This window comes from Cricetulus griseus, chromosome 2, assembly GCF_003668045.3.
Source record: "Cricetulus griseus strain 17A/GY chromosome 2, alternate assembly CriGri-PICRH-1.0, whole genome shotgun sequence".
In the NCBI taxonomy this organism is placed as follows: domain Eukaryota; kingdom Metazoa; phylum Chordata; class Mammalia; order Rodentia; family Cricetidae; genus Cricetulus; species Cricetulus griseus.
This window is the reverse complement of record NC_048595.1, coordinates 80,481,170-80,505,525: the sequence shown is the minus strand read 5'-3', so window position 1 is coordinate 80,505,525 and position 24,356 is coordinate 80,481,170. Positions and strand designations below refer to the sequence as shown.

At 42.0% G+C, this 24,356-nt stretch overlaps 1 protein-coding gene across 1 annotated transcript in view; it reads left to right on the top strand.

Moving 5' to 3' along the window:
• The window catches only part of Pappa (pappalysin 1), a 244,114-nt gene that overhangs the window by 210,189 nt on the left and 9,569 nt on the right, over positions 1-24,356 (top strand). Inside the window, 4 exon segments of the mRNA XM_027400262.2 lie at positions 5,566-5,713; positions 10,145-10,254; positions 18,991-19,062; positions 23,540-23,638. Coding sequence (XP_027256063.1) covers positions 5,566-5,713; positions 10,145-10,254; positions 18,991-19,062; positions 23,540-23,638 — 429 coding nt within the window.

Genomic DNA, 24,356 nt, shown 5'->3' with positions numbered 1-24,356 from the left:
CATCAGAGGACTGGAGTGTTGCTGCTTGGCAGTGGGTGGAAAGGCTAGACTCAAAGGAGCAGGGTATGGCTTGTCAACTCAAAGAATGAGGATGTGTGTGCCAAATGGGCTCTTAACACAATTGACGTTTCTAGTTTGTACTAAGAATGAATTTCCTCTTCCCCCAGACCAAGGGCCTGAGAGCCAACACTAGTGTTCACCTCAGATTCCCTCTAGCTGCCTGTAAACACAGCAGAAATGCAAGGCCTGTACTTCTGGAATCCCACAGCTTATATGGAGCAAAGATTCTTAGCTTTCCAAACAAGTTCCAGATCCTGGCAGAGAAGGGTAGAGGCTACTATAGGGGAGAGTCACACACTCCCTCCACTACTACTACTGGCAGAATTGTAAAAAAAATTTTCACTTCATTGACTCATCCAAGAAAGCCAGTACAATACTTGCTAGATCTGTGTTCAAATGCTGACTTCACCACCCACTTCCCAACACAGGGACACATTCCTTAGCCCTCCAAGCTCCAGTTTCCTTGTGTGTAACATGGAAATAAATAATACAGCCTGCCTCACATTTATAGGTGGTAGCAGGGAATAGACATGGGTACACACGGAGTTGTGCAGTGCACAGGGCTGTCACAGTAAGCAGCCCCGATGAAGGTACAAATAGAGAAATCTTCTTTTATATTCACAGCATAGAGAGATGAGGATGCTGATGCTGGGTATGACCTTCCATAGAGAAGAAAGGCAACAGACTGAAAGGTAGCCCTCTACTGGCTAGCTCCCCAAAGTCACAAAAGTGGTCCTTATCCAGTGTAAGGATCCATATGAGCTACATGGAAACCTCCAATGGTCCTCAAATAAAACCTGTAGAATAAACAATCCTCTAGCCCTTCTAGAACTTTCTGTTATGATGACAATATGCCATATCTGTGCTCTGTCTCCAGTCACATGTCTCTGAAGTCTCTGGTTATAGTGTCCAAGTAGTTAGATATTAAACTGCACTTAATTTTACATAATTTTTTAAATGTGAGGTGTGCATGTTGGTGCATGTCATTAATCCATACATATGGGAGGTGGAGGCAGGAAGACTAGAAACTCAAGGCCAGGCCTGACTACATAGTGGGCTTGAGGCAAGCCTTGGGTACCTGAAACATAAGACCTATTCTCAAACAAATTATTTTACTTATTTATTTTTTTGTTGCAGTGTTTCACTGTGTAGCCCAGACAGGCCTGCCTTGAACTAATAAGCCTTCTGACTTGGCCTCTTCAGTGTTGGGATTTTAAGCATGAGCTAACACGACCAGTTCCATGGTTGATATTTAAATGTAAATAGCCATACTTAGACTCCCATATTGGACATTTTAGCTCTGACATTTATAGTGCTCCTGTCCCACTAAAACCAAGGAGGAAAGCCTACATAACCATAACTTTGCTTTTTAATGTGAGGATTTTTATGGGTTCCAGGCTGGTGTCACAGATTTCCTTTCATGCTGGTACCTCAAAGCAAACACCCAAAAAGAAATTGTCTCCCCACTTTACAGATGCAGAATAAAGGCATGTGGAGTCTACCTGAATCTTTGCCTATAACTCTGAGCTCATAGGTTGTATTGAGACTCTTCAGCCATACTTGTCCACTGTCCCTGGACACTTCCAGGGCAGGCTGGTGGCAAGGGCCGAGGTGTGCTCTCCAGACAGCTGGTGAGAAGTGCTATTCCTCTCTAGATTTAATGAGACTTAGAGGGCACTGGATGTGGCAAGAGATAACTTAGTCCCAGGACATAGTGACAAGCTCTGTAGGAGTGTTGCAAGTGATTAGAGGAGCAGCCAGTCTTTGGAGAAGACCAGGGTTTATGGCAGACACTTGGCACAGGAGAGGACAAAAGCTAAATGTGCTTCTTGTGCTGAGTAGTGCATCTAATAATGGGTTTCCAGAACTCAGCAGGAGCAAGAGAGGGAGGAGAATAGTAGAATCCCCAACACTCCCAGACTCTCAAGGGGAAGACAAAGGATGACTGTGCAGACATGAAAATATGGATCTGGTCCAGTCCATGTGGACTCAGCCATGGATGCAGAGTAACTCTATGGATGCAGAAACAACAGGTGTGGCTAGTGTCATATTTCAAGGTTGACTGTTCATCAAGCACTTAGGGAGCCTTGAGAAACTGAGAAAACTCAAGGAAGCACATGCCGTTACAGCTGGGCAGACACTCAGCGACCTTCACTGCAGCCCACTTAGTTTACACAGGAAGGCCACTGACATTTGGAAAGTAGAGTCACATAAGATACTAGCAGAGCCAAGTCTTAAACTAGGTCATAGCACAAGCCACTTTTTCAACGCATCCTTACATCCAGAATTGCTCATCACCACTGAATGGCTATTTCATTGTGTGATTGATTCACACAAATGCACTGGGTCTTTCTCTTCTGCTTTATGTATGGAGACATGGAACATTTTTGGGAGAGGGATGCATTTAGAACATGGTAGATCCAGACTTCCATAGCCGATGCTCATCCTGTCCTCAGCCACCTGGCTATGCCTGGCTTTGATGCTATCCCAACCCTCTGTCATGATTTGGCTAGTTTTTCTTTTTTTCTACCCATTTTATGGATATCCCCTTTGTTTGTATGTCCACCTTCCACTGTAGGAAAGGCACAAAGGTTCACAGTCAAAGGCTAGAACCTGCCATCCATTGACCCTCTTAGTCATTGCCTCTTCATTCTGGTTACTGTCATTTCTGGAAAACAAAGTACAGTGAGTTGAGTTGATTCTTAAGTTCCCTAGAGACAGTGAATGCAACTGGGGAAGTTAGGAGCCATGGATCAGGTGTAGCTCTGTGCATACATGTTAGGTCTTAATTCAATAAACTGACCACTTGTCATGATGACTCCTTTAGGCAGTAGACTCCATGCACACTCAACAGTTGAAGAAATTGAAGCACAGGCACATGAAGAAACTCTCTCAGATCCCAGAGCTGGGATATTGCAGACCTGCCATTTGAACCTGTGTAGTTGTAACCATAACCAACCATAGCAACCATCACTTGTTTTTTTTATTGTAGTGACCCTCAGTTTCCAGATTTGACACAGGATATGGTTTCTCTTCCACTCAGCAGTTAAAATGATTCTTTAGGACATTGGGCTTGACAGAGGTTTCAATAATATAGTTAGCTGCAAACACCTTCATCTCTGTGTGTTCTTTTGACTAGAAACAGTGGGTCTAAAGAGAGTGCAATTTGAATTTTATAGACGGAAACAAGCACAGAGAGGAATGCAGTTTCAGTGAAGGATGCTCAGTCCTCTTGTTGGGTATTTTACGTTAGCCAGTAAAGTCTTGTCTGGTGCTGGGATTTGGCTTGTGTGCTTGGAATTAAACACACCCAGTTTGTTTGGTTCCATGAAAACATCCACAGAAGTAGTGTTCTCAGATTGGTTCCTCAACTACATTCGCTCTTCTGTTCTCAAATTAGGCAGAGTAGTCTGCAAGGGTATCCTCACTGTCAGATGGTCGGCAAGTGCTGAGCACAACAAGAAGAAGCCACAGGAGAGACTGGAGTGTGCAGTAGTTTCAGAGAGATTGTCATTCAGAGAGAACAGCATCAACGTGTGAGGCAGGGAAAGCCAGGGAAGAGGGCAGGGAATGACATGTTCACTTGAGTAGAATGAAGGGCACACGTATATCTGAGAGGTGGGGCTAGCAATGTCTGAATTCCATACAGAAGCACTGGAGTGCTAGCCCACATTCTTGTCTTGTTCTGAAGGCTAAAGGCACCCATCTTAGCACATGGGTGCCATATTTTTAAGGCATATTTAGCCACAGAAAATTCAAGATGAGCAAAGGAGGAGGAAGAGAAGGAGAAAGAGGGGGAGAAAGTAAGACCAGGACTTCATGTTCCCACCTTCCACAGTTAGGCCTCCAGGACTTGAAACTCCCTGAGTAGATTCTAGTTAGCTCTAATTCATCCTCTGCTGCAAACCTTGCTCCTCAGCCAATTCTGGCCCTTGTAGTGCTGAGGTCTGCAGGCCTTAAGAGGCTGGAGGCCAAATGCAGCATAGTCCCAGGCCAAGGATCCAGGAAATTGGGGTCAATTTCCTACTCCCCTGAGGGTCCAGCAGAATCATGGGGCTTAGAGCTTGGGGCTCCAAGAGGGAGTGTCCAAGTTCTCTAATGTCCTATGAAGCTTCATAAACTTGTCACAAGCCCACAGCAAGCCATTTAAAGAGGCCCTATATGTTTCCCCATAACTACAAGATCAGATGGGCCGCATTCTCCCAAGGGCAGGGGTATTTTCTTGCAATAGTGCTCACCTTCTGCTGGCCCAGGACAGACTTCATCGTCTTTTCAATCCTGATTCCATGCAGCTGCTTTATCTTCTTACAGCCTACATCAGCCCTTTCACTTTTTATCTCACAGACACTCATTGTTGATTCTCTCATTCATGTGCTCACTCATTTATGCCTTGTATTATTCCTGGCTATTCATTCATTTGTTTCCTGTTTAGTTTAAAAAAAAAAAGTTTTCTATATATTCATCCCATCTTTCCCAAATCAACAAGTCTTGAATGAACAAAAGTAACTACAGAGAAGGAAATGGATAGACTGAGTGGCCTGTTACAGAAAGGCTCTGAGGACACAAGGATGAGTCAGGAAGTATCTGGGCCCTGCAGAACTTCTTGATCTATTGGAGAATGATAGTTATCCACTTGTTTTAGAGAGTCCACTCTCCTGAAGCCAGCATCTAAGATCCTGCTGTTTTCCTCTCCTTCACTCTTCCCTCAAGTCACAGAACAGAGACACACCTGCCTCAGCCATGCTTGTTGCACCATCTTGCATTTACACATGAACTTTTCTCTTCCAGGAATGGACTTCCATTCCTTTTCTGCCTTCTCCGAGCCCCATTCAAGCTCTGGTCTGATACAGTCTTGGATGTTGATTGGGGCTTAGAGAAAGGCCTATATTTTCTCACTTCACTCTCTTACTTACTTATAGAAGACTGATGAACAACCTGTTTCTTACACTAAAGAACTCAGAATAAAAATGCATATAACCCCCTCTGAACCCTCTTGGCGCCATCAAGGGCAGCAGTTCCTTGGAAGAGGAAGCTTCTTACCCAGGTTTCTTTTTCATTGTCTAAAAAGAAGGAAAGTGCAGTTGGTTCATTGCTACCTTTTTTCATGACCTCCCCCTCCCCCACCCTGACTTATGTCTTATTGTCTATATAAGTAGAGTAGTTGATGGGTTCCTGACTTCTCAATAGAAACAACAACAATCATAAAACAATTCTCAGCCATAATTACTCCAGTTGGAATTTCCCAAAATCATATTCTAGGAATTAGGAAACCTTGGAGATAGGCAGTCTGTGAAGACTGCTCTGAGGCCTCAGTTTGTCCATCTGAAAACACCAACAATATCCCTGTTTCAAGATGACCAAGATTCAGCTACTGGTAACAAGTCATTTGGAACACTGTTTAAAGCTGTGGGGACATGGCAAATTGTTTCATCTTCCATTCTGAGGGGCATGTCCCTTGGGCAGCTGGAGTCTGTCACATCCTAAGTATGTTTCTCTGGTGTACAGGGCCGTGGGAACAACATCATTCACTGCCGGAAAGATGGCACCTGGAGTGGCTCCTTCCATGTCTGCCGAGAGATGCAAGGCCAGTGCTTGGCTCCAAACCAGCTCAACAGTAACCTCAAATTGCAGTGTCCTGATGGCTATGCCATAGGTAAGATGGCTGTGCCATGGGAGACGGTGGCATGTGCATGTCCATCCCAGAGCCTAGACTAGTGCCTGGTGTGTTTCTGAGCATATATCCACGTGAAACCTGTCTGTCTGTAAGGGAGACAGAGATGAACGCAAGAGAGTCTGTCCTCCCACCAAGGAACTCAGGAACAAGGATCCTCATTGTACTGTATGGTAACATTATATGGTGGCCGAATGTGCACTGTTGTAGTACTGAAGAGCTCTCAGTTACCTGGAGGACACAGAAGTGCTCACGGGGAAGTGATGCCCACCCACACATTTACTAGACCTTGTCAGGTATTCTAGGAAGAAGAAGCTGAAACCAAATTACCAATGAGTAGGAAGCATGACTCCATAAAAGGATGCACAGTGGTTGTTTGCATTATGAATTATAAAATGTATTTCATGCAGATCACCAAAGAGCACCTGGTATTGGTCAAATTCTGGTCCCCAAAATGGCATCAGTAATGATCCTCTTAACAAACTTTAACAGATGAGAGAATAAAACCTCAAATGGGCAATGGACCTCACCCCAAGTCCTGAGGTTTGACCTATTCCAAAGCCACACTTCTCTCCTCAGCATCCTGCTGCCTCTGGAGGATAAATGGTTGTTTCATGTGTGTGTGTGTGTGTGTGTGTGTGTGTGTGTGTGTGTGTGTGTGTGTGTGTGTGTGTGTGTTATTAGCCAGCTTGAGAATTGCTTACAGTGAATAACAACCTGGGGTTTGCTTGGTAGAATCCAAGTTCTGGGACAGATGCATTTATTATCAGGCACATGGCTTTCTCTGGGGAAACTTAGAGCACATAGAATCTGACCTAATTTAAGGGCAATGATGCTGACCTCTTGAGATGATTCCCTAATTGACTGCCATGAAACCTCCAGGGAATTAAATGTCCTTACTCAGGGGCAATGTGATTTATAGGAATATTGCCAGGACTGTCTGAAATAGAAGGTCGTCTAAGCATGTACAAAGCCAGTGAGTTCTCTGCTAGGCATGCTGAGACTTGTCCAGAAGCAAGGCCTTTGGTTGGACAGAGAAGGTGCCTAGGGGCTGTCCACTTCTTTTTGAAAATGAAAACACAGAAAATCTGATAGCAAAGTTCATTGTCATCTGAATTTAGAGACAGTACTGGCACATTCTTTATGGTGCTGGCTCCTGCCAGTCTTGAAAGACACCAAGGCACACAGTTGCTCTCTCTGATCAAGATCTTACAGAATTACTGAAAGACTACAACCAGGAGAATTATGGAGAAATTGAAGGCTTTGTGGGACTACTACATAATCATTCTAAACAGCTGAGTCAATGAGTGTCTCTGGTTTGCAACACTGGCTACTTTATCCCAAGGCCAACCTCTGTCTTCTCCAATAATCCTGATGGTGTGTATGTCTCTATACACCTATGTCTGGGAACAATCTATAGACAAAGGAAAGAGTGTACAGTGGCAATAGTTATTTACCCAATTGGGGATTTTATGCAGCTAAAGAAGGAAGGAAAGGAAATTTCTATGATACCATTACTGTGTTTTCTTCCTGTCCCTTTAAACACATATCCCATGGTAGTATGGATGCTCTTCTTCTAGATACAGTAACTCCAGATGCTCAGTCAGTGGGTGGGGGCCCCTTATGGAAAAGCAGAGAGAGAAAGGGGCAACATGAGGATACTGATGGAGACAGAAAGAAAGGGGGGACTTTTCCCTCTTCTATTCCTTGTTTCCCAGTGGCTATCATCTAGCTCCAGAAAGAACCCTACCCAGGAATCACCTTTCCCTATGGAGAGCGTTTTGGATAGAAAACTTGTATTAGGGTAAGGCAAATGCCAAATTTGTGGCTGAAGACCCACTAGGAGTCACTCTGACCCTCTTTTGGTTCTGTCACAAGCGAACTTGGGAGCATGTGTGGCTGTCAGGAGCTCCAGGGGAAGTCACTCCCTTCCTGGGAGGAAGAAGCAAGGGCCTGGTGAAATCACCACTCAGTGATGATGCCAACTATGGCTAACATGGCACCACACTGCAGTCTGGTCCCGAGCTTGCCATGTGGGAGAGGTGCCAGCAAGAAAGGGCAGGAGAAACAGGGAAGAAGAGAGAGAGAGACAATGTCAGAGAACAACCAGATTTTCCTCTTCCCATCATGCCTTTTCATCCTCTCTTGGGACTGACTGCCTTTGTCTATTATACAGAGGAAGAATCTTTGATTTTTTCAAGGCAATTTTATCATTCCAGCTTTGTTTCATCTTTGTTCCCTCAAAACTACTTTAGAGTAGTTTATCTCATGATAACATATACTGTTATCTTTTTTTAAAATCTTGTGTTTTTATTTCTTCTTTTTTATGTGGTCCTTCACTGGCTTGTTCAACTCTCCATTGCCATCTCTCTCTATCTGTTCCCTGTGTAGCTGTAACTTATCCATCACTGGGCCTGAAAGTGAGGAGACAATCTGTTTTAAGCCTTGGGATTCTGTGTGACAACTTAGAAAGATGACCTCTGTGTCTCTTGGCTCCCCCATCTATGAAATGGGTGTGAAGATACCCATCTTGCTATGGAATTGGAATGACTTAAGAAAGCCACCTGGCAAGAACAAGGACATCTCTTCTTCTGGACTCAGTATCCCTAGATTATGGTGAAAGTGTTCTGAGCATTGTTTTAAATGTGCAAGCCCACTTGCCCCTTGTTTAAATTAGTGAGTCTTTTAGATTGAATATTACTATGGTATTATTATGGTAATTACTATGGGATATTACTATGGTAATAAAGACACTGGATAAGCTGTGTGTGTGTGTGTGTGTGTGTGTGTGTGTGTGTGTGTGTGTGTGTGTGTTCTCACATGCATGTATAGATGTATGTATCTGGAAAGGGATGTTTGGAATGGCAGATTAAAAAGGATACTTACTTGAAAGATTTGGCTCACTGTTTCTACACTGAGTGGTATTCCGAAGTTTGAACACCATGGCAGAAGAATGACCTCTCAAACCAGGTCATATTCTAACACGCTTTGAAGTTGTGGGAACAGACTGTGAAACACTTAATTTTCAGGAGACCTCAGGATGTATATGTAAAGCAGAGGGGGCAAATTGTAGACAACTTGTAAATTCCTAACCAGAAAATCTTTAGAAAGGTCTTCATTAAGGCCTCCCATGTGCTCTAACTAGCCTTGCTGATCATCACTCTCCATTGACTAACAACTTGATTCACTCATTATCTCCTTACTACCTATTTTGCTCATCGTTTACTAGCTCACTCATCCACTATAGCTCACCTTCAAGATACTAGCTATTCCTTACTGAGTCTTTACATTGTCACTTCATTCAGCATTCATGGACTCATTCACTCACTCTTCTCCTCACTAGTTAATGCAATCATTTCCACATTGTTTCTTTTACTCAGTTCACACATTTTATTTCTTGAACACCTACTGTCTGCAATTTAAAGGTGCAGGCTCTGAACATAGCTAGAAGCAGGAACAAGGGCAGAGATGACTCTACAGGGTTACAAACTGACATGGAAGAAAGCCACTGATAAAGCAATCTCTAGGCAAATGGTAGGTGGCAATATGACAAATACCACTGAGTGCCTGTGAATGGCTTGGTCTTCCTTGAGCAAGTGGCATTTGTGCTAAGGTCTGGGTATCATTGGCAGTTTTCTAGTAGAAGGAAAGTGGAAAGAATGCAGAGAGGACAGGTATAAACATTCAGCAGAAGAAGCATGGGGAGTAAGATCATGCAGCTTCAAAAGTTTAGTTCTTACTAAGCCAGTTTCACAGAGCTCTCTCCCAGTGTCCTGGAGACTGGACTATGCTCAGAGATGAGTCAACAGCACCTTGTCTTTCCTAGGGCAACACCAACAGTGGAGGGGAAGCATGTTAAGGAGAAACACTGGAGTGAGACTCAACAGTGTCCAGCAGGGCTACTCAAGGCAGAAGTCATTCACAAAGAGTGTGTTTACCCAACACCAGAAGTGAGGGTAGACATCATGGGGCATTTGAGCTGGTCCTTGAAAAGCTGATATGATTTGACCATAAAAAGAAAATGTAGGGCAATTCAGGAAGATGAGGCAGATAGTCTTAAGTACAGGTCAGTTCTAATGGGCCAAGCAAGGCATCAAGATGTTAGGTGGGGAGAAGATTGACAAGGGGGCTGGAGGAGGTGTTCAATGTTGAAAAAATGGAATTGATTTGTGGTGGTGGTTGGACAGACTTTCTGGTACAGCCAACACATAGCAAAGATAAGCTCTGGATAATATTGAGTTGGCAGTTGCTAACTGGGTCAGAGGCAGGTGAATGGAGCCAAAGAGACCAGAGGTGACTCTGCTAAGGGAGTCCTCTGGGAAACAGAAAAAAGCAGTGCCTACTGTGAACATGGTGGCCATATGTGTTTGGAGATATGGCTGAGCCATTAATTTATCTTCTGCTTCCCCTCAGGGTCGGAGTGTGCCACCTCGTGCCTGGACCACAACAGCGAGTCCATCGTCCTGCCAGTGAACGTGACAGTGCGTGACATTCCCCACTGGATGAACCCCACACGAGTAGAGGTGAATGGCTAGGACCATTGTTGAGTTCTTACTATGTCTTGGCTCCACTCAAGTTCATCCCTTTGTGTATAGTATCTCATTTAATCATAGGGGACTTTTTCACAACATTTTTTTCAGTCCGTATTTTTTTTTTTTTAGCTAAACCTCATACTCTTCTTTCCTAAAAACCTTCTATTTATTTTCTCAACAAGTGCCTAGATACTAGTGAGGAAACTGAGGCAACAACTGCACATACGTAGAGGACATAGAGCTGGATCCCAGCCTAGTGTCTGCCTGAGTAGACCGTACTCATAAGGACAGGGCTGTTAGGCATCTCCAGCACCTTCCATGTAATTGTACTTTATGTTGCCTCAATCTCTTCCATCTGTCTCCGTGCTTTACTTATAGAATGCAATCAATATGAGATATTCAGGACAGGGAGCTAGTGGCGCCTAGTGTTTATGGAATACATGCTGGATTCAGGTACTTGGAGCTCATCACACAGGATGACTGAAACCTTATCCAGTGGTCTGCACTCATGGATATTGCTATATCAGGCATCCCAGAAAGAGGGATCAGACCTGATGCTTACTCTGGACACTGAGCATTCCATGGCGCCAGGAGGAGTGTCTGGCTTCTGGCCAGGTGATGGCAGATGCCCCGGAGTGGTACCTCTCCCAGTGTGGCCTCGAGGATAACCATTGTTTCCTAGTTTCTCACGTGTTACTTGACCAGTTGAGGGCTCCAAAAATGATTTGGGACCTCATCACTCTCATCTTCCAAGAAAGCATAGTTCTGAGGTTTTCATGGATCTCTTTGAGCACTGACTATTACCCTGGAGTTGAAAACAGGAAATAAGAGCAGAAGATGGGCAGGCAAGTTGCAGCTGGATCTCTATCCACTAGCCTTCCTGCCTGGGATTCTGGGAGCCACTGTCTGCCTTCCAACTGCAGATGGAAATCTGGATAGCTTGGTAGAACCTGATACAAGGTGTACTGTTTCTTAAATGAGCTGAGGGAATAGTTTCTTCAAGGGCTTACTCAGCACTCTAGGCATGGGGACTTGGCTCGATCCCTTAGCTACCAGAGTACCAATGTCCACCTCCCTCCTTGCCCTGTCTGTTTCTCTTCTCCTCTCTTCCCTGCCTTTACTTTTATAGTTACAATTTGATTTCCCTTAATCCTGCTGTTACTTTTAAACACTATTTCTGTCTCCTTTGCCATCTCTTCATCAGGTGCAGCCTCTCCTCTGACACCCCTACCCAAGTTTCTGTCTTTCTCTGTATATACACAGTATACCTTAATTCCCTAACATCAGGCTCCACTACATTTTCCATTCTTAAATCAATAAGGGGATTCTCCGTAAGTACCCCAGTGTGCAAGACTTAACTGAACACATGCAGCAGTAGCCACAGAGCCTGTTTGCATGGAAGACTCCCCAGGCAGGTGGAGGTGGCAGGTCAAGGTCACACAGCAAGGATACCTAACCTACCACTCAGGACTTCAAACTGGTAACATATTTCCCTTTCCCCCTACACTACCTCCCACATGCTCTTAAACAGAAGAGGGTCACCCCATACAAGAGTCTTCCCTGCCACTCCAGAACCACTTGGTTCCTACTTATGGCCTCTTTTACATACTAAGTGAATTCCTAGCTTTTCTTCTGAAAGCTTGGCACTAAAGAGTTCAGTTGTAATTCATTGTGAAGCAAACCCAGGGATTTGAAAGCCCACAAACTGCCCCCCTCCTTAAGTTGCCCACCGGCCTGCCTGTCACGCCCTTCCCTGGTTTGCCTGCCCTTATTGATGCTGGACTACCAAGAGAGCCATAACGAGGTTCAGACGTCCACCAGTCTCTGGAGGCCTCATTATACAAGAAGAAAAAAAAGTAGGAAAAGGGAGGGGGAAGGGCATAGATTGATGACTTCCAGGAATAAGGCAGCAAAGCTTGTCTCGGCTTCTCCTTTGCCCCTGAGCAGCGAGAGCTGCAGAAAGAAGAAGGCTGGTGCAGGCATTTCTGGGCCCAGGGAGGTTTCAGATGACTCCTAGGTCTTCAAGGAAGTGGCTCCATGTACCAAAGTGTAGAAGATGGTGAGGAAAGTCATTTAGCTCCCACTTAGCCACCGTTGCCTTAGGGTAAGAGTATGAGAGACCAGACTGACATATAATGGATGCGTGCTGTGAGCTGTCTCGTTTCCCATCCACTTCTGCCACATCGTCCCACCCGACAGGTACATACGCACCCCTATGAAGTATATGGATTCAGACTCCCATTGTTGCAGTGGAGGAACTGAAATCTTAGAGAAGGACGTCACCATTGCAATTTATTGTAGCCACCCCTGCAGCCCCAACGGAATGTAGAATAACAACAAAGGCAAGGCATATATTGATTGCTTACAGTAGATGTGCTAACAAGTGCTTTTAATAAGGTCTGTACACATGTGTGCACACTTACAGTTAGAGACACATGAGCTCTAATATTTGGCATTTGACCGTATATCTGGTGTAAACATCCCAAGGTAGGATGTCAAAGCTTCTCAGTGCCCATCCCTGAACACCAAGTTTTAAATACACAAGCAGTTGTGGTCCTTTGGATTTCATGCAACCCATGAGCTATGGTAAATAGTAAATAGTCCTGTAAGTTTACTTCTGTTAGGAATCTTGTCACAGACACGAGACAAACAACTAATAAAGCTTACTTGCCACCTTCAAGTTTCATGTTCTGGGACAAATCTTATTGTTTTTTCTAGGTTACAGTTTTCCCATTATCGAAATGAGAGCTAGGCATAGGTCAGGTGTTCAAAGTTCACCAGACAGGTGAGATGGATGGGGAAGCTAGGGGCAAAAATTGTTCAGTATGTTATTTTTACAGAAAGAAACATATTATTTTGGTATCTGGACTGTTTACTAGAAATATTTCAGAAAAACCAGAAGATAGCCAAAAATGCACCCAATACTCTTATATATACTGCCCAACCTAGGATAAAACTTGATTGGTGTAGTGAAAGTATCCTCATGTTCCTTGGTATGAAATGATATGCAACCATTGTAACATTTGGTAAGTTCTTATGCATGTATGTACTCATGAAACCACTATTATATCAGAATGTGAAACTTTCCAGCTGTCCAGGAGGCCATCTGTACCCCTGACAAGTAATGTCTCTATCACCAAGGCAACCAGTGTTTAGGTATCTATCAGTATTGGTTAGTGGTACTTATTTTTAAACTTCACATTATTGGAATCATAGAGTATATGTCTTCTGAGTTCCATTCATGAGCACATTTTAACTTCTATGACAAACAGGACTATGGGGTTTTTTGGTACTCTGTCTTTTTTCAATAATCCTTGTCATATACTATAAATTCTTCAGAGCTAGACATTTGTCTTGGAGACTTTTCTTCTAATTGAAAGCATGAGGGGATGCAAACTCAATGATAGACGGAAATGCCTGTAGCTTGATACTGAATTTGTTGTAAGAAATGCTAGTAATTGTAGGAAAGTATGGAAAACACCATTGTCATCATCAACATTTGTATCATGTGTGTATCTGTTTTGTGTGTGTCACCATGTATTTGTGAAAGTCAGAAAACAATGTTGTGAATTCTTTTCTCTCCTTCCACCTTACCACAGGCTCTGAAAGTTGAAGTCAGGTTGTCAGTTTCTTACAGCAGGCATTTTACCCTCTAGACATCTCAGCAGCTTCTCCCCATCCCCCACTGACATTGTTTTTAAAAAAGCTATTTCAAGATTGGGGTTGTTTCTAGCCAAACACAACAATGTGGAAATACAGTGTCATGAGGCCATATTTTCGTGTGTGTGTGTGTGTGTGTGTGTGTGTGTGTGTGTGTGTGTGTGTGTGTGTGTAATAAATATGGAGTTTTGTTAATGTTGAAATTTCTCTCTCTCTTTGCTTTTAATATTGGCAATTAACTTCAACTTTCTAAAGTACTGGTATGCCAAAGCAAACATTTCTGTGGCAGGAAGCTGCTAGCTTACAACCTTGGGATGAGATAGCCCTTTCCAGACTGGATATCTAGAATTATGAAAGCTTCACCCCCTCCCATCCTGAGGAGGGTCTCCGGTGTATTGCTAGGACATCCAGGAATGTCACACAGGAGAAGATGTATTTTCTATCCTCACCAGTACAGTAACGCTCCAAGTGCCTGTGTCTTTGACTTTTACAATTATTTTCAGAAAAAGAATGGAGGGGAGAAAGAGAAGAAGAGAAAAAACTAAAAGAATGGAAACTAAGGAAATAAAAATGACCATTTATGGACTAAGTTATATTATGTAGTTTGTTATTTTACTTTCATATCATCTACATCAACTTGTATCACACCCCAGTGTGATATCATATCATCACACCCCAGTGAGATAAATACTGTCATTATCTTACAGATGGAGCTTAGGGTCAGAGCCACTGTCATTGTCCAATTGTAATTAGAGTAGCTACATTAATTCCATTCTTCAAGACATCCAATGTGCACAGTTTGAAAATAAAACTATGTAGTGCATGCAGACAAAGGATACAGAATTCATTTCCTGCAAGAATGAAAGAAGCAAGGTGGGAAACCTTGCCTGGGTCTTAAGGTCAGAGGTGACTAGTAAGTCTAGCCTACTTGACATAAAGATGAAGATACCTAGTAACCCGAATGGCAGGCCATACATGGAGAAATGCCTCACGATCTTTGACTTCTCAATCACCAATTGACTCATTCATATATTCATTCATGAAACTGATTGTTCTTTCAGACAATTATTATATGTCTCCAACTAGCAAGTATTATTTAAACATTATGGATAAAAATGAATACACAGTGACTGACAAATAAAAGATATAAACAATGGTGTTGTGATAAGATTCACCCCTGGGAGGTCCTGTAAATCAAGAAAAGAGGAGAAGTTGTCAGAGAAGGAATCCAGGAGAAAGATCTTGTCCCTGAGTAGAAGAAGACCTTATTTGTCTCTTTCTCACCTGCCTTTGGTTCTTCTTGGAGCCACTCCCATTTTCTGGCCTTTAATTTTGGAACATTTTCCTCCTCCTACATTTGTCTCAGTGCCTTTCTGCCTTTCCAAACCCTGGTTTTCCCCATCAGTCAAAAGAGGAAGATACTTCATAATCGTAATTTTAGTGGTTATGAGACTTTGAAGAATGGAGAGTTTGAAACCTAGACTTTGAAATCACACGGAATTGGGTTTACTTGCTCATGGTCACTGCCTATGTGTGTGAATTGAACAGTTTAATTTCAAGTTGGCTCAGCTGCCAGAGACAAAATAATAGTTTTCTCAGATTCATGATAAGGCATCAGTGAGATGCTGTAGACACAGTGCTTGGAGCATTTTTGCTTAAGAGAGGGCTTTGTGCTGAGCATAAGGATGATGATGGTGGTGGTAGTGGTGGTAATGACACCACTCATATTTTGGTGGTGATTATGATGGTGGTGGTGGTAGTAGTGGTACTGTGACAATGGATATTGATTGGTAGTCTTGATGGATAGTTGTATTATTCACTTTTTGTTACTGTGAAAAAACACTGAAGTATACTTAAAGGAGGAAATATTTACCAATATTTACTTTTGCTCATAGCTTTGAAGGCTTTAGTCCATGACAAACTTGACCACAGACTTTCTAGACCCTCTATGTTGTAAATTAGTATATCATAGTGAGAATATGTGATGTCTCAAAGCTTCTTACCTTATCACAGACAGGAGACAGAGAGAAACAAAGGAGTAAGTCAGGGGGAAGATATAGACCCTTCAAAGTCATGCCTCTACTTCCTCAAATCAGGACTTGCCTCAAAAGTTTCTATTACTTCCTAGTAGTTCAGTAAATTATTAGCTTATCAATGAGTTCATTGATTATGTCAGATCATTCACAACTCAATCATGCCTTAAAACCCCATAAGCTTTCAAGCAAGAATTAAACCCAGGAGCTTTTTTGTTGGGTCTTCTAGTCCTCTTGGTGATGTGATGAAGGTAAATGCAGTTATGAAGAAAAGATAGTTCAATCTTCCTCGAAAGCCCTCTTACAAGACGTGGTATGAAAGACTCAGGCTGGGTCAGATGTCTCCTTGACATTAACAAGAACAAGGCTGACATTTGAGGAGCCCCAGAGAATCTCTCAATTCATGGTGCACACAGCCTAACCTCTCCTTCAACTCTCACTGCCACCCTCCTTTCTTGGTTTCCCTAGCACACAGAGGGGCCCTGTGGCAAACAGGTGGGGTGTGCAGCCTTGAGTAGCACTGGAAAGTCCAAAAGCCTGGAAAGATAAATAGGCTCATGCAGACAGTACAAAAGTTCTTTTCTGAACTCACGTCAGATAAACCTCAACTGACAGAATCTTGTACAGCTACGCCAACATACTCTTACAGAAGGACTAAATTAGCTCTCAAAAAAGCAGGGGGCAGCGTGGGTATTAAGTGCCTGATGGATTTTAACATTACTGTTTTCTTCTTCTTGAACCCTTACTAAATACTTTCCAACATCCCTGGGTTTGGGCTGTGAAAAAAAACTTTTGGATTCATAGAAGCAAGTCTTTTTCAAATTCCTCAGAGAAGGAAAGCATGTGGGCTTTTCCACTTGTCCCCATGACTGGGAAGCAGGGGAAGGAATACACATGACAGTACTGGCACCCCCTTCCTATGTTCTTCTTCAGATGGGTTCCATGCTTGCCTCTGAAGCAGTCATATGTATCTGAAACTGGGAACCACTCGCCAGACTCTTAAGTCCAAGAATCCATTCTTAGGATTTGTTCACCTCAATCTGTCATTAGAATAAGACTATGATGCTTTAAGGGCCCATTTCACATATGGAGTAACCAACATCATAGTAAAATTTTACAAGCAGTTCAAGTTAAATTTGTAGCCATACATGTTCTACTTCAAATTCCATGACTGCCCTGGTGCTACAGCAGTAATACCAACAATCAAGAAGTTGAAGCAGGAGTCTCTGGAATTTTGGTCAGCCTGGGATATGTATCAAGACCCTTTCTCAAAAAAGAGGGCTGGGTAGGGCAAAATACTATGAATTCATTTATCAATAGAGGGAGCATGGGGCTATAGCTCAGTCTACCCCAACTAGACACTATTGGCACTAATGTTATTCTGACACTCAAGAAGTAAGGAAGGCAAGTGGAGAAATTATTGTCCATTGGATAAAATCATCTCTACTTTGAAATTGATTCTTTCCTTCATTAAAAAAGAAAACTATTTATTGAGTATTCTCTGAGTGCCAGGAACTGTCCCAGGCAAGGAGATCCAATCCATGAAGTGCTGTAGAAGGGAGAAGAAAAGTTACCCTACTTAGTCTTAGACTGGGGTCATGTGATTTCCTGTCAGAAGCTTGCCAAGAAACTAATTACACTTTGGCTCCCAAATAAGTCTGCCCTCAGGGAGAGAATAGGATGGTCACATGCATTTCCCACTTTCTTGCCCATGTGACTGTTCATTTCTTAATTAAATTAATCAACTGGCACTGAGCCAGGAAAGCAATCCCTGCCCATAATATACTTCTATACTTCTAATGGCCGGTTCCTGACATAACTACCTCTTGCGGAACATCCAAGCTTATGCTATTTCATTTTCATAAAGAATCAGTTGAAATGTGCATGAAAAGAAAGGCTTCTATGGGAAATTTAAAAGGGGCTTTTAGGAGTTGGATGATTTTTCCACTCTTAATACAGTGTCACCTCCTTGGTTTTGTCTATCTTTCCTTGCTCATCAATGTTAAGAAATATTGACACACTGGATTTTATATGATAAGTTTAATTTGAGTCATATCTGGAGCAATCGGTGCTTTCAAATCCTGGTTTGCTCACTTATCAGCTATGGAGCTTAGGGAGTTTATACTACTATGACACAAGATTAATTCCTACCTCATGGCATGGTAGCAAGAAATAAATAAGATAATAATAAAGTAATTAGTGCCAAGAATGTACTCAATATAGACTAACTGTTATTATCATCATTGTAATTATTACTACTAAAAGAATACTGTGTGTGTGTGTGTGTTCTTTTGTGATTGTGAAAAGCACTATGGGGGAAGTGAAATGTTGACAGCATTCTTAAAGAGTCTTCAGGTGCCAGTGTGGCAGAGGGTATGTCAGTGAAGAAGAGCCAGTTTCTGGAAAACAAAAGTGTGTGCTACTTCAGGGCATTGTCAGCAGGCTCATGGTGCATTGGAAGAACATGATAGCAAGAAGGTCTTTGACTTCCTGAAGCTCTGTTTCAGAGGCTCATCTTGGGCATCATTGGAGACACTTGCTCTTTAGATGCAGAGGCACAGTCCCTATCCACAGTAATGCTGATTCATAAAAATTGGAAGCAGGGTTGAGGAGGTTTCCCTCTTAGTGGGGTCCTACAATGTTCAGATCAAAGTGATGCTCAGCTGTACTTGCAGAAGGAGCTTGTATTGGGAGGAGCCTTATTACATATCTTTCTCACACCTTTCTACTGTAGTTACAAAAAAGGGCTTTTCTGCTCTTGTTTTCTTCCCTACAATTCTGCTTTTCCTCAACCCTTATTCCCATCAGGGAAATAAAGAACCATGACACATACAAAGAACACAAATATTATTATTTTAATCTTCGGTCTCTTGTTATTGCAAGTACCTGGGTAAATTCTTCAGGTAAATACCAGGGTGAGGTCAGGAATTGGATAGTCCAAAAGAGGTGAGGTGGTTTAATGTGGTGCCAACAAAAAGCTGGCTTGCTCCCCAGCCCAAACCCACCTGATCCCTGTCTCTCCATCTCTCTACAGAGGATTGTCTGCACTGCCGGTCTCCAGTGGTATCCCCACCCTGCTCTGATCCACTGTGTCAAAGGCTGTGAGGTGAGTGACAAGAAGATATACCTCTGTTCAGAAGATGTACTTCTGGTGTTGCTATACTTTTGATGGTTACAGTTTACTAGACCTACTAAGCATTGTATATTTGATTCAGTATAGTTGTTACTAATGAAACAGAAGTATCGCTATATTCTACAGATGACAGAATCAACATAGAGAGATAGAAGAAACATACTAGAAAAAAAAGAAAGACAGTGCTAAGAATTCAGGCCAGGCTTTTCTTTCTGCAAAGCCTATACCCAAATATTATTGGATCACAGAAGCTAAGAATATGGTCAGTCAGAGACATAATTGCTATGCAAACCTGAGGATTTGAGTTCAGATCCAGCACTCACACCAAAAAAAAAAAAAATAAAAAACCCAGACATTATGGTATTTCTTGTAATCTCTGCATCAGGGAGGTATAACCAAGGGCATTCTCGAAGCTCCCTAGCCAGTCAGCCCAACCATAAAGTACAACAAGTTTGAGGTTTAGTAAGAGTCCCTGGGTCAACAAATAAGGTAGAGAAGCATTGAAGAAAGCACCTGACATCAATGTCAGGCTTTCACACATATATGCATGCAATGTATGTCCCCCTACATGTATATATGTATACAGGGCAACAAAATATATGCAAATAAGGCAACATAAGTTATATTTATGTAATATAAATAACATAGCAGCTATTTAAATACCAATCAAACATTTAACCTTTATAGTGCTGCATGAGGTAATTTTTCTTCTAAATTTCATTTTACTGATGACCATTACTTCTAGATGAAATCTGTCTTAGTTATTTACTATTTTTTCAGTCCCAGAGATAATCAGGATGTTTTTGACTGAACCACTAAATTTAAGTGGAAGATCCTCTCTGACCTTCAAAGTTTCTGTCTTCCCAGTTAAGCCATTCCCTGGGCTTGGAATGACAGAGAGCTGTCTCTGTCTATCAGTGACACTTTGGGGATGGAGTCAGCAGGCAAGTTCTTGGGATGGAGTTGTTTTTTCAAAGAAACGCTTCCAAGGAAACCAGGGCTATTTTCCTGCATCAATCCTGTCACTTCCTGAGAGGGTGCAACACAATATCCCTAACAAATGCATAGAAAGAAATATGTGCCCCTATCCTTCTCAGGTGGAGCTGAAAAGGAGACTTACAACCACTCCTGGATGGATATCACATCTCTGTTGTCTAAATAGCCCACTAATGAGACTGCAGCCAGAGGACCTCATTCATGTCCTTAAAAGGCTGTGTGAGCTAGAAATGCTCTTTAAATAAAAAGACCATCTAAACCCAATCACTTTTTAAAAGAAACAGATCTAGGCAACTGTCTTCTGGAGAATTTGATGGAATTCCCAAACTTAGGATGTTCCTAACTTGACCTGGCTCTACCTGATTACAGTATGAACAGAAAAATTAGGATTAGAGAGGAATGCGGTGGTCTAACTTTGTACAGTGTGATAGCCAGAGTCAAAACACGAGCCCAGATTTTCTGACTGCTATCCTGCTGTTTTTCTTCTCTTTTATCTACCACCTGCTCATATCCACTTTCTATAATAAACAATAGTGGCCACACATTTCTTTCTGTTGTGGTTTTTAACCTTAAATGTGTCTTTTCAGGGAAGGTATCATGGTAGTCTTTAAGGAATCCCATTCCTTCAAGCTTCATTCAGAATGGCAAAATATGGCCATGGTCTTGCCACTGTTGCTTCTTTCCATCTCTTTGAATCAGTGCTGAGTTTTGGGAAAAGGCATCTTGAGTTACCTGAGAATTCATTATGCTGAGCTGGCAGTCTAGCCATTCAGTGTGACAGCAGAATTTGATCCTGTCTTTGACTCAGCATTGAAGCCAAGACCCTCTGTCACTGTCAGGCACTGAACCCTGACATTGATGCTTATCACCTTTACCCTTGCAGGTACCTCTCAGCCTCTTTGGTCCTTCTTAGTCTAGTGCCCTTCTGTGTCTTATCAAGGGATAAAAGGATGCTCATAAGAGAAATAAATGCTGGGACCAGAAATAAGCTATATAACCCCAAGTGTCCAGAGCAAGTCTAGACACTTCATAGAAAGGAGCTCTGGGTCCCATCTCTCTGTTCAAAACCATGCCCATGTCAATTGTATGCTCATTTATTCAAAGCCTGTCTGAGAGCATTATGTGGCCAGTTATTTTTCAAAGTTCTGGGTACACAGTTTCATGCAAGTTAAAATAGCAGCTATGTCACTTGTCACAGAGCCACCTATGATATTTTTTCTCCCTCATATGTCTACCCAGTATCTACTATTCCTTTGCCCATTTTACTAAATATTTGCTGACCATATATTTGACATTTTTTGTGCAAGTTGTACATTTTTCTGGGAAATTTAGGGTATAAAACCAGAAGAAACACATCCGACATGTTGAAAACATATAGTAAGAACAAAGAAGACAAAGATGAAAATCTAAGATTATGCTCCAAACTGTATCTAAAATGAGTAAAAGAGGTTGTGGAAACATAAAGCATTCAGGGACCACTAGAAACAGTATAAGGATTGGTCAAGATGATTTTGACCTATATCATAAAGGATGGATTTAGTTTGTCTGAATGTCTTATTATTCAAAATACTAACTGGATATGGGATAAATCTATACAGCAAGATTTACCATGATGTTTTCTATCCCAATTTTTTTTCCTTCAACCCCACTTAATAACTCCTATCTGTGATTGTGGTATCCACTAAATGTCATTTCCTCCAGGACTCTTTCACTGAGCAATCTTAGACAAGATCAAATGCTTTATTTACTGTAACAGCACTGAATGACTATTTGATTAAAGACATTTTCATTCATACATAAGTTCAAGATGGATAGGGTAGATGTGGAAGACTGGATGAATGGATGGATGATGGGTAGATGAATGATTATGGTTACAGGATATGGCACTCCAGGAAGAGATCACATGGGAAAAACCAACTACTCCTTTTCCAACCCAGTATTATTCATTTTGGGAAGGGACTATGATTCACCGTCACTAATCTGTCCACATACTATATGAAAAAGAATTCAAATGGAAGGGGCTTATGCTTTGTTGTTGAATGTGAATGTAATCATGTGTTGACCATGAAAGTTACATGGTAGAGTCATTCCTCAACATGAAACCCCTCTCTTTCTATGTGTGTTCTCACACACCTGAATTTAGCACTTAATTAACTCCAACTTAATAAGTTCTGTGTTACACTGTAAATGGGAAATAATAAAACATGAATTTGGCACAAAGAGTTGCAGGCACAAGGGCTGTATGGATGAGAATTTGAAGACATATGCAAAGCCAGTCAAGCAACAAGGCTTAGACTCCATATGAACTTGGTTCTCCCCAGAGCCAGCCAAGATGGGAAGGAACAAGGGTCATAGGTGAATCATAGGCAATGTACTGAGACAGCACATCAGCACCTTAAGGCAGGTTTCTAGGTAATTAGGAGACACAGATGAATTGAAAACTGCTTGGTGTTTTCAGGGTCTGAAAGTATCCTACCGTTATAGACACTTAAATAGACACATAACATACCATGTTGATAATGCGAGCGGAGATACACACACACACACACACACACACACACACACACACACACACACACACACACACGTCATCAAAGACACTCCTAGAATTTCCTCAGATCCTTGGGATTCAGGTAGGCAACAATGCCACTCTATCTTCCATCACTTTTGGAGTAACTCAAAGTTTACAGAACTCATTGAAGAAAATAAGTCAATGCCAACTGGAACATTACAAAATGGAGAGTGGAATTGGGGAAACATAGAAACAAACATGTTTAGATCATAACCCTTTCTTTTTTTTTTCCACTCTGATTATTACCAAGTTATTTTGTTCCCCTTATTCTCCAGGCATTGGCCTATGAAGTGGAGATGATCATACTGACGTCACATTTTTAGCGAAACAGTATAAAGAGGCCTGCAAAGGCATCAGACACAGTAGATCTATATTCCTGTTATGAAGGCCACTATTAATACACACATCCTTCATCCTAATCCCCATACATTCATACTTTTCATGTTTGCAATTCTGATAGTTTACATCCAGATTCCTAATTTGTGTATACATGATTTATTCAATTAAATAAATATTAAGACAGAAATGTAAATTGTCTTATGTCTTAAAATAAATTGTCCCTTCTAATTCAGAAAGAAAGCAAGGGGTATATTTTGTGTTTTAATTTTCATACTACAGCAAACAAAATATGATTCTCAGCATAGCCATTCTCCAGCACGGAAAAATATGGCATATGAAAATGTTTATAAATGCTAAAAAATACAAACTTACCCAAGGGGCTGTTAGGATTGGCAGCCTAATTGGCTGATGATAGAAGTTTGTAAGAAGATGAGTGACTGCCAAACAACCATAGAAGCCTCAGTGAACTATTGAGAGCAGCTCCTTCTCATGCCATGATAATACCAAAGCCTGATTCACTTTCTGTTCCTCTTCGAATTATAGCCATTCATGGGAGACAATTACTGTGATGCCATCAACAATCGAGCCTTCTGCAACTATGATGGTGGGGACTGCTGTACCTCCACAGTAAAGACCAAAAAGGTATGTCAACATCAGTCTTCTCATAGCTGCCACCACCTTTGCGGCCCTCCAGCCTGTTGACCAAAGTCTCTCCTATAGGCTAGAAACCTTGTTGCTGTGGCTATGTTAGTGTTCCATCTCCAGGCTTACCATCACTCTGGTTTTTATTCCTTTAGTGAAGAGTGAAGTGCTATCATTTGCTGGGTACTGGGTGGCCTTTGCAGAGGTGGTTTTCAAAGGGTAGTGGTTGTGCATAGAAGCAGATACACAAAAGAGCAAGATGTTTAAGAACAGACTGGACAGAGGAGACTAGGCAGAGAAGTAGTAGCTACTGCATAGTGAGTAGTAGCTACACTGCAACAGCAAGGAAAGGAGAATGAAGGTGTCAAGCACAAGGGCACTTGAAGCAAGAGACAAGCTTGTAAATCCTAGAGAGATATATATTCTAAGTGATATAGCTAAAGCAGAGGGGAAGAAAACACAAGACACTGTCAACTAGGACATCTACAGCCTTCGAACACTCTATTATGTATTTGGTTTTTCTACCTGTGGAATTGAAGGTGCATGAAGGGCCTTGTCTATGTTTGGGGAAAGGGTTGGAGTGTCATTTTCTTGCTCTGGCATTACACACACACACACACACACACACACACACACACACACACACACACACACACACACACACACACACACCGCAGTGGTTCAAATATTTGTAGTACAACAGGAGCATTAGAGTGAG